Source organism: Bos javanicus, chromosome 28 (assembly GCF_032452875.1).
Source record: "Bos javanicus breed banteng chromosome 28, ARS-OSU_banteng_1.0, whole genome shotgun sequence".
Taxonomy (NCBI): domain Eukaryota; kingdom Metazoa; phylum Chordata; class Mammalia; order Artiodactyla; family Bovidae; genus Bos; species Bos javanicus.
This window is the reverse complement of record NC_083895.1, coordinates 40,881,088-40,897,810: the sequence shown is the minus strand read 5'-3', so window position 1 is coordinate 40,897,810 and position 16,723 is coordinate 40,881,088. Positions and strand designations below refer to the sequence as shown.

The 16,723-nt window shown below is 36.1% G+C and overlaps 1 protein-coding gene across 10 annotated transcripts in view; it reads right to left on the bottom strand.

Moving 5' to 3' along the window:
* The window catches only part of CCSER2 (coiled-coil serine rich protein 2), a 154,718-nt gene that overhangs the window by 27,378 nt on the left and 110,617 nt on the right, over positions 1-16,723 (bottom strand). For 9 of the 10 annotated variants that reach the window (XR_009734252.1, XM_061405534.1, XM_061405535.1 and 6 more), the window contains 2 exons: positions 16,326-16,412; positions 2,497-2,586 (listed from right to left, as the gene is read on the bottom strand). Coding sequence is in view for 9 of the 10 variants with exons in the window: in XM_061405534.1 (XP_061261518.1) it covers positions 2,497-2,586; positions 16,326-16,412 (177 nt within the window). In the remaining variant the exon portion in view is untranslated. Of the gene's footprint in view, positions 1-2,496; positions 2,587-16,325; positions 16,413-16,723 lie in introns of those variants that run through there. The other variant, XM_061405536.1, reaches the window with a different exon arrangement.

Below are 16,723 nucleotides of genomic sequence, written 5' to 3'. Positions count from 1 at the left end.
CTTCTTTGAGATTAAAGGGCAAAATATTAAGTTCTGATGTGTGAGTCTAGAAATGTATTCTGGTATTGTGGCTTCTATAGTTAAGATGTTTGAACAAATACTTTATAAAAGTATGTATCATGAAAATTTAGAATTTACTTAATGTGCAAACTAACTTAGAATCTTCAAATACTGCTGCTACATGCTTTTAAAATGATACTGTAGGACTTCCCTGTTGGTCCAGTGTTATCTGCCTGCCGACGCAGGTGACATGGGTTCAATCCCTAGTGTGGGAAGATTTCACATGCCTCAGGGCAACTAAGCCCACGGGCCACGGCTGCCGAGCCCAGGCTCCAGAACCCATGTTCCGCAACAAGAGAAGCTGTGACAGTGAGAAGGCTACATACTGCGACTAGAGAGTAGCCCTCACTCACTCACAACTAAAGAAAGCTTGCTTGCAGCAACAAAGGCCCAGTGCAGTCATAACAAACAGAGCAGCATTTAAACAGTGACACTGAAATACATTAAAAACTTACAATCCAGTCCAAGAAATGTCCTTATAAATGCTATCTAAGAACATGCTCGCACATGGATAGTAATATTTAAAAGTAAGTTTCATTAAGTTTTTATGTCTAAAGTGAATCCTTCTTTCTCACATAATCACCACTTTCCTGCATATTCCTCGTCTTCCAAGTGTTTTGTGTGAATGATTAGGTCTCGCCACATTATCCATTTCACCATTTTATCTGAGTATTCCGTCCCTCAGATGAGAACATTTGGTTGGAAACTGACTTATCCACTCTTCTGAAGGTACCATCTTCTCCTACAACTCATTCTTACCTCTTTCTCTCTTTTTTCCCACTACCTAAATAGAACTCCCTTTTTTTTAACTGTCTTCCATTTCTTACAAAAATTGCCTTCACTGACTTCCCTGTTACTTATTGCTCCAGGCAACCCACTCCAGTATTCTTGCCTGGAGAATCCCCACGGACAGAGGAGCCTAGAAGGCTGAAGTCCATGGTGTCACAACGAGTCGGACACAACTGAGCAACGGTGCACAACACAGTTTTCCCATATACATCTACGTCTACTTCATCATTAACTCTAGAGATGTTCTGTCCAATATCTACTAGCCATTTGTGGCTATTTATATTTAAATTAATTACAATTAAATAGTTCTTAAAATTCTCTTCTGCATCACACTGGCCACATTTTCAAGTATTCAACAGTCACATTCAGCTAGTGGCAACTGCATTAGACAGCAAGGAAATTCTATGGAAGGGTGCTAATGTAGAAGAGCCTCTCATTCTCAATTCTAGAACTCATCTCTATCTACTGATCTTGTGCTTTCTATGGTTCAACCACCACATTTACTCTTTTCACTAAGTTCGATTCTTTTATCTAGACTTTCCCAATCCTTTGAACCTTACAGCACTTTCTACACTTTAATTGTATCACCTTGCCAATTTCTTTAATAAGCACTTTAATGGAAGAATGGAAGATGGAAGAATCTTTCTTCGTCTGTGTGTCTTCTTCCCCAATTCCACACTTCAAGAGGCTAATAACTGAGATAGGAAGGGCTCAGCAGACCTTTGCTGAAATTATTAGCATCATACTTTATACAGAGCACACAAAAAATAACTACTTATTAAATGAAAAGAAGTATTTTATAAACTTTAAAGGCCTATAACTAAGCTTAAAAAATCAGACTGTTGATTAATTAACCATTATAATTCCCTGTTCATTTGTGTTACTAGGGTTCCACAGATCAAAATAAGGCAAAAGCAGGGTCAAGGCTGGCTTATCAGGCATTCTCTTACCAAGAAGTATTTATTAGTTGGCACCATACCATAGGATAACAATGACTGATAGCCATGACAGCTCTCTGGCTCAGGCATATCCTGAACTGACTTCAGAAAGTATATTTTAACACATAATGTTTTTAAATGTAATATTTTTGAAAAACAATGAAGAAGCACAGAATGCATGATTATTTTCTACCATTTAGAAGAAACTATTCCTTACTCTATGCCTAAAACATAACCTCTATTGTCTGTATCTTAATGCATTTATGCTTCCTAACAGCCTCAACATTTGGGTAATCGTAATAAGAGAATATATTTGAAAAATCTCAACAAATAAAAAGAATATGCTACATAATATATTTTCAAAGTCATATACCATTGAAGAAGACTGTATTTTGGACTTCTTTTTCTTGTAGGCATGGGGAAACACCACTCTCATAAATACATGCAATGAGTGGGAGACTAGACACTCAAATAAAATGACCTACAGTATGCAGAATGGAAAAGCTATTAAAGCACATTCATTCATATAAGACACAGAATAGAAACTTTAGAAAGCACAGAAACAACTGGGAGACAAGAAAAATCCACTTACCTTAAAAAAAAATTTTGACAGTCATGGCAGATGCAAAATTATTAGAGTAAAAACAGTAGACCAAAACATCAAAATAGAAAATGACAAGAAAAGAGGAGAAGAGCATGTGTTACTTACAGGAATTCTTCTCCAGGGTGTTTGGGTATATTTATCAGCATATGTACATTTTTCCTCTTTAGATTTTTGATGGCAGTTACACCGAGTTGCCTAAACAAAAACACAAATTTTTACATTAAAATTTTGTATATGTTAGTGTAATTTTACATATACACTTATACATACAAACAAAGCAATTAGGGTCTCTCTTAGGAGGTTAAAATGGGGCTTCCCTGGTGGCTCAGAGGATAAAGCATCTGCCTGCAATGCAGGAGACCCAGGTTCAATCCCTGGGTTGGAAAGATCCCCAGGAGAAGGAAATGGCAACCCACTCCAGTATTCTTGCCTGGAAAATCCCATGGACAGAGGAGTGTGGCGGGCTACAGTCCACGGGGTCACAAAGAGTCGGACACGACTGATCGACTTCACTTTAGGAGGTTAAAATAAAAGAAAAACATGAAAATCTACTCAGTGGTCTCCCATCTTATCCACAGACTAGGTTTTAGGTTCACCCACCAAGGCAAAATTTTAAATAGTCAAAACTACCCTTGGCAATCTCATACCATGAAACACACTACCTATGGTTTTATGTATATAAATATACATGTATACAGATATAGAATATATACAGCAATATATAAGCATATAAAGAATATAACTGCAAAACTAAATATTTCCCTAAAATGGTACTACAATCACTGTACGCAGTCTCTTAAACTCATTTTTGATGGGACTCAGATATTAAATACTACAGGTCCTCCAGAAAAGTTGTTTCTTCACTCCTGCAATGCATTTAAAAGGCTCTTTAAAGACGTGTTAACTTTATTGGACTGGAGTATTTTAAAGGATTTCTGTCCTTTAACAAAATCCATCTGACCATCTCAGTTCGTAAATAAATTCTCTTCTCCTAACTTCACTCAGAACATTTTCATTCAGTCATTTACACAACACAAAGTAACATGCCCATTGTGTAAACTATGGTCTCTCAAATAAACATCAAACTTTTTTAAAAAATGAAAAGACTGATAATGAGAATTTCTCCTCAGTGTGAAGCTGCAATACAGCTGTATTATTTATCAAACAACCTCACTGGAGGTAAATATACTTTTTATAGGAAAACCTCTATAACAAATTCTTGATTATTTCATCAAGCTAAAATGATGTTTCTACTTTTAAAATATTTACCAATATTCAAATTTTTTCTTAATTGCAATCAAATCATTACAATTTCCACAATCAAAATCTAGTCAAAACAAAAACCTCTGTAATACAGACATGTTTCCTATTCTTTGTAGTATGTACGTATTTTCCATTCCAAAACATGGGACAGTCATTGAAATGAAATTCAATATATAAGCAGGTCAACTTAGATCTCTTGGAATTCAGTAGGACTTAACTTTTAACATATATGGGAGGTATGAAAGCAGAAAAAAGATAAAACATTTATCTTAATGCAAGCACATTACTTATTTTATCTTGACTACTGCAATTCCAGAAACAATTTCCTTTCTGCAGCCTATGGGCTAACTAACATATGTAGGACAATAACTGGCAAATATTTAAATTTTCTATAATTCGAAAAATGTAGCTTTTAGGGACATTTCAATAGACAGACAACAGCTACTCATATCATTCCCTCTCCATCTGCATTCTTTACTGCTGACAGATTCTTTCAGATGCTCACCTTCTGTGTGGTCCCATATTTCAGGAAGTATGTATCCTCTCTTGACTCGATAGACTTTGATTAGTCTGAACCAATGCGATTAATTCTACTCCTCAATGCTTAAGGGACAAAGAACCTAAATCTAGCCAATAAGACATGAGGCCCTTCTGGGTTCTTTCTAAGAAAGTGTTCTTAATTTTAAAAATGGATATGCTAAAGAAAAACAGGTGCTTTTCCTATTTGGGGACCACAGCATGAGTATGTGACACAGAGTCACCACAAACATCTTGTGACCATGGAAGGACAGGCAAGAGTCCAAGAGGACTTCAGAAAAGCCAGCGAGAACTTTACCATTACCCATATGACCAATCAGGAAACCATGAAAACAGATGGGCCGATACACTTTCTTGTTATTTAAGTTTATAAACATTCTTATTTTCAAGTCACTTTAGTCAGACTTTTACTTAAAACTTAAAACATCACTAGACAGGCACTGATTCACTAGATGGTGATTTGGAGCAAATTATCAAATAACAGTTATTATTTATCATGTACCCATGGGCCAATTATAGCATTAAGGACTTTACATACATAGTTCATTTAATTTATAATACAACACTATACTGTCACGGTCGGTATTATTTCACTATCCCCACACACAGAAGAAGTTAAAAAAATTAAGTAACTTCCCTAAGAGAGTATGGCTACTAAGTTTCAGAGCCAGGATTTGAACCTAGGTCTATGCAGCTTCAGTCTGGTCATGGGTTCTCAAATACTCAATTACACAGCTAGCCTACTTAAGCTGAATTCCACCTTCTATGTCTCCACAAAGAAAATTCTACACCAGTACTTTCATAGGATTACTCTGAGGACTCAAAGAACAAATATATCTAAATTAATTATTATTTAACTACAGTATACTGAGGTGAAAATATACAGACATTCTAAGCATTTGGAATAAGGTTTAAATAGTCAAGCTTCTATACTTTTTGGCCTAATTTTTGAAGCACTGCAATCTGATTTTATATCTGCATATTTCTCATAAAATAAGAATTTAACACATTATATTGTCAATGTATTTTTTTAAGTTTACATATAAACAGAGGTTAGAGCTGAGTGTCTATTTCTGAAAAAAAATAAAAAGTATAGCAAGCTAAAAATGAAAAAGGACTTTGAAATCACCTAGAAAAACCTCCACATTTTTGATAAAGAAAGCACTAGAGTGATAGAAACTGCCAATGTCATTCAGCTAATTAATACGCCAAGGAAACATCTCTAATTCCTATTCCATGGCTCCTCTGTTGACATTTTGCTATTTTTAAGAAAACTAATTAAGGGATATAAAGAAAGAAAAAGACTATAAAAAGGGAAATTTTAATTTTGGTAATCTGAAAAATGCAATTGCATATCTCTGCTTTCAATAGTTTATATCCTTTGAAATTCTTGATTTGAACAAGAGACTTACTAGACCATAACTAAAGATAGGTGATGGGCTCTTTTGAAATAAATAATGTCTAAATTTAATATATCAAACACAGAGAATTTCACATATTTATTAATATGTGAATAAAGAGTAATGTTTTTGCTTGTGTTTTTCTTTCTTTCTTTAGGATTCTCTTAGATATTTCTAAAACCTTTCTAAATGTTATTTGTAAGGTGAGATATTCTTCAGGATAACTGACCCAGTCTCTTTAATAAGGGAGTACAATAAAAAAAAAAAATTCTAGAGTAAAAGAGACTTAAGGGATATAACTTGATGCAATGTATAAACATACGAGATATTTTCAGAACTAGAGAAATCAGAATATGGACTGAATGTTAGAAAATATTTAAAAATTACTGTTAACTGGTTAAAGGTAATACTATAAATGAGAAAAGTATTTTTTTAAAGGGCATACTGAAGTTAAAATAATTAAAACTTCTCAGCATAAAAAGCTGTTATCTTTCATTATTAATCATGTATCAATATAAAGTGACTTTTTTATAATTATTTCAGTCTTAGATTTATTTTTTATTTTAATATTGAAACTCCCAACCTTTTATATTCAGTATTACTATGCCATTTTACTTTACCTAAATTTCCTTTATGTGAAGAAATGAATGGATTTTGCTTTAAATCCTCAACAAAGCTCTCTACATGAGATAATGCCATCTCCATTTTTATTATATTAATATTTATTACATTCGGTTGAATTTCTGTCACCTTAGTTTTGCTATTTTTAGATATCCTTGGTATTTCTCTATGTCCTCTTTTATCTTTTGCAAGATACATTATTCTAACCTACGAATAGTTACCTTAGAGCAGTCCACAAACATTTTATCTAAGTATATAATAAGAATAATTTTAGATGCTTATTTGTAGATAAATAATTCAGTACTTCTTCAGTATACCCTTTATCTCTTTCCTGAAACCTATTTTATCTAAATATTTACAAAAATAGAAATTTAAATTTTTAGTTAAAAATAATTATTTCAAAAATGTTTTAATCTATAAATTAAACAAATTTAACATTCAAATGATATACAATGACATATGATTAATGAGCCTCAAGTTTTCTTCCGTTAGTAGTTGGGAAGATTATCCCATCGGGTCTCTCTAAAGATGGGTTTCCATTTCACCATTCATACATTTTAATCTTTACTTCCTTATTCCTGAGTTATTTTAAGATTTCTCTCTCAAGTATTTGGGATGCATCATTAAATAATTTTACAAAGATAAATGTATAGCATATTTTTCAATACATTAAAGGTCAGAGAATGTACCTTTGTATATAAATAAAAATGTGTTTAGCTACAGAATATGAAGGTCATAATCTTTTTTTCTAAAGTCACTAGATACAATTTTTGTGCTCTATAATACATTTCTGTAAAATGTGATGCTTAATTTCCTAAAGCTACCTTTTCTTTTCCCTGAAAATTGGCTACATTGGTTGGGTTTGTCTTTAGTCGTTTTTAATTGAAGGATAATTGCTTTGCAGAATTTTGTTGTTTTCTGTCAAACCTCACCATAAATCAGCCATAGGTATACATATACCCCCTCCCTTTTGAACCTTCCTCCCATCTCCCGCCACATCTCACCCCTCTAGATTGATACTGATACAGAGCACCCATTTGAGTTTCCTGAGCCATACAGCCATACAGCAAATTCCTGTTGGCTATCTTATTTTACATATGGTAATATAAGTTTCCATGTTACTCTTCCATACATCTCACCCCCTCCTCCCCTCTCCCCATGTCCATATCTATTCCCTATGTTTGTTTCTCCACTGCTGACCTGTGAATAAATTCTTCAGTACTATTTTTCTAGATTCCGTATATATGCATTAGAATATGATATTTATATCTTTCTTTCTGACTCACTTCACTCTGTATAATAGGTTCTAGCTTCATCCACCTCATCAAAGCTGACTCAAGTGCATTCCTTTTTATGGCTGAGTAATATTCCATTGTGTATATGTACCACCACTTCTTTATCCATTCATCTGTCGATGGACATCTAGGTTGCTTCCATGTTCTAGCTATTGTAGATAGTGCTGCAACGAGCAATGGAATACATGTGCCTTTTTCAATTTTGGTTTCCTCAGAGTATATGCCTAGGAGTTAGATTGCTTGGTCATATGGTGGTTTTATTCCTACTTTTTTAAGGAATCTCCATATGGTCTTCCAAAGTGGCTGTATCAATTTACATTTCCACCAACAGTACAAGAGCATTTCCTTTTCTCCACACCCTCTCCAGCATTTACTGTTTCTAGATTTTTTGATGATGGCCATTCTGACTGCTGTGAAGTAATACCTCGTTGTAGTTTTGATTTGCAATTCTCTAATAATGAGTGATGTTGAGCATCTTTTCATGTGTTTGTTAGCCATCTGTATGTTTTCTTTGCAGAAATGTCTGTTTAGGTCTTTTTCCCACTTTTTGATTGGGTTGTTTGTTTTTCTGGTATTGAGTTGTGTGAGCTGCTTGCACATTTTGGAAATAAATCCTTTGTCAGTTGTCTCATTTGCTATTATTTTCTCCCATTCAGAGGGTTGTCCTTTCACCTTGCTTACAGTTTCCTTTGCTGTGCAAAAGCTTTTAAGTTTAATCAGGTCCCACTTGTTTACTTTTGTTTTTATTTCCATTACTCTAGGAGGTGGGTCATAGAGGATCTTGCTTTGATTTATGTCATTAGTGTTGTGCCTATACTTTCCTCTAAGAGTTTTATGGTTTCTGGTTTTACATTTAGGTTTTTAATCCATTTTGAATTTATCTTTGTGTATAGTGTTAGGAAGTGTTCTAATTTCATGCTTTTACATGTAGCTGTCCAGTTTTCCCAGCACCATTTATTAAAGAGGCTGTCTTTGCCCCATTGTATATTCTTGCCTACTTTGTCAAAAATAACATACCCATAGGTGCATGGGTTTATTTCTGGGCTTTCCATCTTGTTCCATTGGTCTATATTTCTGTTTTTGTGCCAGTACCATACTGTCTTGATGACTGTAGCTTTGTAGTATAATCTGAAGTCAGGAAGGGTGAGTCCTCCAGCTAAGGATTCAGACCCTGAGTCCTTTGGCTATTCAGGGTCTTTTGAATTTCCATATGAAGTGTGAAATTTTTTGTTGTAGTTCTGTGAAAAATACCACTAGTGATTTGATAGAGATCGCACTGAATCTGTAGACTGCATTTGGTAGTATAGTCATTTTCACAATATTGATTCTTCCTACCCAGGAACATGGAATATCCCTCCATCTGTTTATGTTGTCTTTGATTTCTTTCATTAGTGTCTTATAATTTTCTATGTACACTTCCTTTGTCTCCTTAGGTAAGTTTATTCCCAGATATTTAATTCTTTTTGTTGCAATGGTGAATGAGATTGATTTCTTAATTTCTCTTTTTGATTTTTCATTGTTAGTATATAGACATGCAAGTGATTTCTGTGTACTGATTTTGTATCCTGCAACTCTGCTAAATTCAGTGATTAGTGCCAATAATTTTCTGATACTATCTTTAGGGTTTTCTATATACAGTATCACATTATCTGCAAACAGTGAGAGCTTTACTTCTTTTCCGATCCGGATTCCTTTCTTTTTCTTCTCTGATTGCTGTAGGTAGGACCTCCAGAATTATGTTGAATAATAGTAGTTAAAGTGGACACCCTTGTCTTGTTCCTGATCTTAGGGGGAATGCTTTCAGTTTTTCATCATTGAGAATAATGTTTGCTGTAGGCTTATCATATGTGGCCTTTATTAAGTTCCTTCTATGCCCATTTTTTGAAGAGTTTTATTCATAAATGGGTGCTGAATTTTGTCAAAGGCTTTTCCTGCATCTACTGAGATTATCATATGGTTTTATCTTTCAATTTGTTAATATGGTGTATTGCACTGATTGATTTGCATATATTGAATCATTGCATTCCTGGAATAAACCCAACTTATTCATGATGTATGAGCTTTTTGATGTGTTGCTATAATCTGTTTGCTAAAATTTTGTTGAGGATCTTTGCATCTATGTTCATCAGTGATGAGTTCCCTGGTGGCTCATACGGTAAAGCATCTGCCTACAATGTGGGAGACCTGGGTTTGATCCCTGGGTCAGGAAGATCATCTGGAGAAGGAAATGGCAACCCACTCCAGTACCCCTGCCTGGAAAATCCCATGGATAGAGGAGTGTGGTAGACTACAGTCCATGGGGTCGCAAAGAGTCAGACACAACCGAGCGACTTCACTTTCTTTCACTTTCATCAGTGATATTGGCCTGTAGTTTTCTTTTTTTGTGTTGTCTTTGTCTGGTTTTGGTATCAGGGTGATGGTGGCCTCGTAGAATTAGTTTGCAATTTTTTTAAAGAGTTTTAGAAGGATAGGCATTAGCTCTTCTCTAAATGTTTGATAGAATTCTCCTTTGAAGCCATCTGGTCCTGGGCTTTTGTTTTCTGAAAGATTTTTTTTATCACAGCTTCAATTTCAGTGCTTGTAATTGGGTTGTTCATAATTTCTATTTCTTCCTGGTTCAGTCTTGGAAGATTGAACTTTTCTAAGAATCTGTCCATTTCCTCCAGGTTATCCATTTTATTGCCATATAGTTGTTAATAGTCTCATAATCCTTTGTATTTCTGCATTGTCTGTTATAACCTCTCCTTTTTTGTTTCTAATTTTGTTGCATTTTTCTTTTTTTCTTGATGAGTCTGGCTAAAGGCCTGTCAATTCTGTTTATCTTCTAAAAAAATCACCTTTTAGTTTTATTAATCTTTATTATTGTTTCTTTCATTTCTTTTTCATTTATTTCTGCTCGGGTCTTTACGATTTCTTTCCTTCCACTAATTTTGTGGGTTTTTTGTTCTTCTTTTTCCAGTTTTTTTAGGTGTAAAGTTAGATTGTCTATTTGATGTTTTTCTTGTTTCTTGAGGTAGGACTGTATTGCTATAAACTTCCCTCTTAGAACTGCTTTGGTTGCATACCATAGGTTTTGAGTTGTCATGTTTTCATTGGCATTTGTTCCTAGAAATTTTTTCATTTCCCATTTGATTTCCTTAGTAACCTATTGGTTATTTAGAAACATGTTGTTTAATCTCCATGTCTTTGCATTTCTTGCAGTTTTTTCTTGTAATTGATATCTAGGCTCATAGTGCTGTTGTCGGAGAAGATGCTTGATTCGATTTCAATCTTCTTAAATTTTCTGAGGTTTGATTTGTGACCCAAGATGTGGTCTACCATGGAAAATGTTCCATGTACACTTGAGAAGGTGTATTCTTCTGCATTTGGATGGAACGTCCTGAAGATATCAATGAGATCCATCTCATCTAATGTGTCATTGTTTCCTTATTAATTTTCTGTTTTGATGATCTGTCCATTTGTGTGACTGGGGTGTTAAAGTCTCCTACTATTATTATGTTATCATCAATTTCACCTTTTATGTCTGTTAGTATTTGTCTTATGTATGGAGGTGCTTCTATGTTGGATGCACAGATATTACAATTGTTATATCTTCCTCTTAAGATTAGTCCCATGATCATTATGTAGTGTCCTTCCATATCTCTTGTAATACTCTTTATTTTAAGGTCTATTATATCTGATATGGCAATGGCACCCCACTCCAGTACTCTTGCCTGGAAAATCCCATGGACGGAGGAGGCTGGTGGGCTGCAGTCCATGGGATTGCTAAGAGTCGGACACAACTGAGTGACTTCACTTTCACGCATTGGAGAAGGAAATGGCAACCCACTCCAGTGTTCTTGCCTAGAGAATCCCAGGGATGGGGAAGCCTGGTGGGCTGCTGTCTCTGGGGTCGCACAGAGTTGGACACGACTAAAGCGACTTAGCAGCAGCAGCAGCATATCTGATATGAGGATTCCTACTCGTTTTCTTTTGCTTCCCATTTGCATGGAATATATTTTTCCATCCTCTCACTTTCAGTCTATTACGTGTCTTTAGGTCTGACGTGAGTTTCTTGTAGACAGCATTTATTTGGGTCTTGTTTTTGTGTCCAATCAGCCAGTCTGTGTCTTTTGGTTGGAGTATTTAATCAATTTACATTTAAAGTAATTATCAATATATATGTTCCTATTGCCATTTTCTTAATTATTTGGGGTTGATTTTGGAGATCATTTTTCTTCTCTTGTATTTCTTGACTATATATATCCCTTTAATATTTGTTGTAAAGCTGGTTTGGTGGTACTGAATTCTCTTAACTTTTGCCTGTCTGAAAAGCTTTGTATTTCTCCATCAACTCTGAATGAGATTCTTGCCGGGTAGAGTAATCTTCGCTGCAGATTGTTCCCTTTCAGTACTTTAAATATATCCTGCCATTCCCTTCTGACCTGCAGAGTTTCTGCTGAAAGATCAGCTGTTAAGCATATGGGGTTTCCCTGGTATTTTACTTGTTACTTCTCCCTTGCTGCTTTTAATATTCTTTCTTTGTGTTTAATCCTTGTCAGCTTGACTAGTATGTGTCTTGGTGTGTTTCTCCTTCGGTTTATCCTGTGTGGGACTCTGTACCTCTTAGACTTGAATGACTATTTCCTTTTCCATGTTGGGAAAATTTTCAACTATAATCTCTTCAAAAATTTTCTCATACCCTTTCTTTTCCTCCTCTTCTTCTGGGATCCCTATAATTCAAATGTTGATGCATTTGATACTGTCCCAGAGGTCTCTGAGACTATCCTCAGTTCTTTTCATTCTTTTTACTTTATTTTGCTATTCAGAAGTTATTTCCACCATTTTATCTTCCAGCTCACTGAGTCATTCTTCTGCTTCAGATATTCTGCTATTGATTCCTTCTAGAGTATTTTTAATTTCAGTAACTGTGTTGTTGTCTCTGTATGTTTATTCTTTAGTTCTTCTAGGTCTTTGTTAATTGATTCTTGCATTTTCTCCATTTTATTTTCAAGGTTTTTTATCATCTTTATTATCATCATTCTGAATTCTTTTCTAGGTAGTTTGCCTATTTCCTCTTCATTTATTTGGACTTCTCTGTTTCTAGTTTATTACTTCATTTGTTAATTGATTTCTATGCCTTTTCATTATTTTGTTTTTAACTTATTGTGTTTGAAGTCTCCTTTTCTGAGGCTTCAAGGTTGAATTCTTTCTTCCTTTTGGTTTCTGCCCTCCTAAGTTTGATCCAGTAGTTTCTGTAAGCTTCATATACGGTGAGATTTGTGCTGAGTTTTTGTTTGCTTTTCCTCTGATGGGCAAGGTTGAGTGAGGTGGTAATCCTGTCTGCTGGTGATTGGGTTTGTATTTTTGTTTTGTTTGTTGTTTAGATGAGGAGTCCTGTACAGGGTGCTACTGGTGGTTGGGTGATGCTGGGTCTTGTATTCAAATGGTTTCCTTTGTGTGAGTTCTCACTATTTGATACTTCCTAGGGTTAGTTCTCTGGTAGTCTAGGGTCTTGGAGTCAGTACTCCCACTCCAAAGGCTCAGGGCTTGATCTCTGGTCAGGAATGAGGATTCCAAAGTGGTTTGTTATGGTATTAAGTGAGATTAGAACAAATATCCAAAAACGAGAAACCAAAGATGAACCCCAGACAAATGGCAGTTACAAAATCAGGCAAATAATAATTAAAATAATAGAATATACACATATACATATAACCCATGAGCAAAGTCAGAACAGTCCAACAAAAATAAAGTACAGTAGACTGACACGGCAAACAAAGGAAATCAAAAATTATATTAACCAGTTAAGAACCAAACTAACTAAAGTACAAACTGGAAAACAAAACTAAAGCAAGGTGCCAAGTGGGGAATAAAGCAATGAAAATAAAACTAACAAATATGTTGAGAGCAAAGGAAAGAAAGAATAGATCGCAAAGTTAAATAGAGGTAGATGAAGATTTATATATGTTTTAAAGATTGACTGCAAGGGGAAAAGAACAGTAGGAAAAGTAAACAAAGGAATAAATGTAAAAAAATAATAGGCTTAAAAAATTAAAATTAAAAAAAGAAAAAAAAAAAAAAAAGGGAAACCACCACAGAACTGCAAAAGCCCAACCAACAAAGAGGCAGAGGTTTATAACAATAATAAAAAAGTGACTGAGGAAAAAAAAAGCTCAAAAGCTTAATTGGATTTCATAGTGCCAATAAAATCAATAACTACAATGGAGAGGGAAAGAGAGGAACAAAAAAGAAAAACAATCCAAAAGAATCTACAGGACAAGTCAAAACATAAGAAAAATAAACATTTTTCTTGAGTCACTGCTGTCAGAGTCCTTTCCCTCGCTGGGAGTCACAGTCCACCTCACCTCCCTAGGATGCCCTCCAACACTGCTGATCTCTGGACCTGCTGTGGGGGCAGCTCAGATTCTAATCTGGTCCTACTCCTATGTATTCTTGCTTCCAATGTCCACAGCTATCAGAACTAGTGCGTTTCCTTTTGTGGGAGCTCTCAATGACCTTTTATATATTCCATAGACACAGTTGATCATGTGGATTTACTCTGCAGCTTGTACAGCTAGTCGGAAGGTTTTGGATCTTCTTCCTTAGCCATACTGCCCCTGGGTTTCAATTGATTTCCACCTCTGGATAAGGGTCGTCCACTGGGTTTGCTCCTGAGGCTGCCCTGGAGGACTTGGGTTTGCCCCTGTGAGCGCCAGGTGTGGAGGTGGTCCAGCTGCTTGGGTGGCAGAGGTTCTGGCAGCACCAGGTATTCAGAGGAGTTGGTGGCTAGGGCAGCAGGAAATAGAGTGCTCTAAAAGGGTATGGCAACCAGTATTGGCCAATACGCTCCAGTAATCTTGCCTGGAGAACCCCTCTCTCTGAGAAAGAAGCCTGGAAGGCCACGGTCTACAGGGTTGCAAAGAGCTGGACACTAGCAAAGCGACCCTGCGTGCATAAATGCAAGCCTTTTCTTTCCTGTGGCAGTTCTGCCCCAGTGACAGTTGAGCATGAAGGTGGCGCAGCTGCTTGGCTTGTGGGGACTCTGATGGTACCAAGCATACAGGGACACAGACTGCCTCAACTGCTATCAGAGTCTTTTTTCGAGCCTCTTGTAGCTGGCAATCAGAAGGCCTCTTTGGGCAGTCTTTCTCCATAGCTCCACCCATTCAGGCACTTCGAGGGCTCCCTTGCCTGAGGTCCTTCTCTGTTGTTCCATGGGTCAGGGACATAGAGGGGTCCCCTTGGCTGGGGTCCTAGTTTGTAGATCGGCACATCAGGCACTTCAAGGGGCACCCTGGGTGGGGTCTTGCTCTGTAGTTCAGTGCATCAGGCATTTGATGGGCCAGTCGCTCTACTGTTCAGCTGCCAATGCTGGCTTGTGGGGAGAGAGAGGCTATGGTGATGGCTCCATCCCCTATGCGTGACTCAGCAGAATCGCCTTGCTTCCATGGCTGCCTGGATTTCCTCCACAGGCATTTCCCATCACAATCTCCTCCCTCACATCCCCTCAATTCAACTCTCTGCAGTCAACAGCAGCCCTTGCCCTGGGATTGCTTCACAATCCCTAAACTCCAGCTCCCAGCCACTGCGCCTTCCAGGGAACCTGAGTCCCTGTCTGAGGTATGTACAGCTCTGGCAAGAACTATCTGATTCTCATTCCATTTAGGCTGCCACAGATCAGCTGTTTCACTCTCAGCCTTATATGTTTCTCCTCCGACTCAGACAATTGCCCCGATGTGGGGATCAGGTCTCTGTTTCACTTCCCCCACCCGCCGAGGGCAGGTCCAGTCCTAACGCTTCTGCTTTTTCCCCTAGTTCCTTTGTCCTACAAAGTTTTGCGTGGTTCTGTATGTTCTTTTCCTCTTGTCAGCTACTTCTGTCCATTCTCAGCTGGTGTTCTGCATGCACTTCTGTTTCTGAATGTGTATTCCTGATGTATCCATGGAGAAAGATGTACTCCACATCCACCTACTCCTCTATCATCTTGTTCTCTGTCTTTAGTTTTGAAATACAAAAACTAGTCTAACTCTTGTCCTTCTTAATTTTATATTTGGTAGGCCCTCAATTTGCACTATTGGGTTATTTTTTTTTCAGGTTCATAACATCCTCTGATACCCTTAATCATAATATCTGATCCATCTATCCTTACTATTTATTCATAAGCTGGATCTCTGATTTGACCCCAGTGGCTCAGAGCTCAGTATGTTTGATATTTTATATTCTGAGTGAAATTACTATTTCATATTGCCGAATTACTTTGCTTGGCCAATATAAGTTTTTAACTTCCAAGAAAGCTTTGGCCTACTATGGTTGTTATGCCATTACGTTCTTGTTATCCTGGCCTTTTATTATTACAAACTAAATTTAATTAAATTCAACACATAGCACATACAGCTTTCATATGGAACTAATATTTGACATTGTAACAATTATAAAATTATAAAGAATCATATGGCTCTAAGAAATCACGGAACATCATCTATGGGAAAATATATTTTTAGAATAACCTTCTTCTAACAAGACAGCCACTCAGATTTCTAAGACTAAATACCCAGTTTCATTCCTCAGTAACATGAAGGTAAGTTGGTGTATTTCAAATCTCCAAAACAGACGCAACTGAAAATGGATTGAGTTTTTCACTCTGAAAAATTATTTAGACTGAAAGTTAAACCACATACTTTTATAGAGTGCATACAGCCTAAAAACAATATAATAGCGCAATTTTAAAAGCCAAAAAATAAAGTATAATTTCAATTCTGGCTAGTTTTATAAAAAACATATATATATTGCCCAGTTTGAAAAGGCTTCACTTTACATACCACACTATAATACTTACAAGCTGATGTTCTAATAGTTGGATTTTTTCATCTTTTTTCTTTAGTTCCTCTTTAAGTTGTTTTATTTCATTTAGTAAATCTTCATTCTGAAATATTTTAAAAGATTCAATGTGAAGTATTTAATTGTATTTTAAAACACTAATGAAAAATATTAAATTAATGATGCAGACTGAGCAATGAACTGTTTGTTTATTTAACATGAAGTTTCTTCTTAAATATCCTAGCTATTTATCCATTAAAAAAAACTCAGCTTGGTCTTCTAGGAACTCATAGTTTAATGGAGTCTGACACATAAACAATGAACAATAAGAGCAGCAACAGCTAACATTCACTGAGTACTAATCAGGCGCCAAGAGCTAAGTAATTTGGGATATCTAAGTAATTGATTCTGACTGCA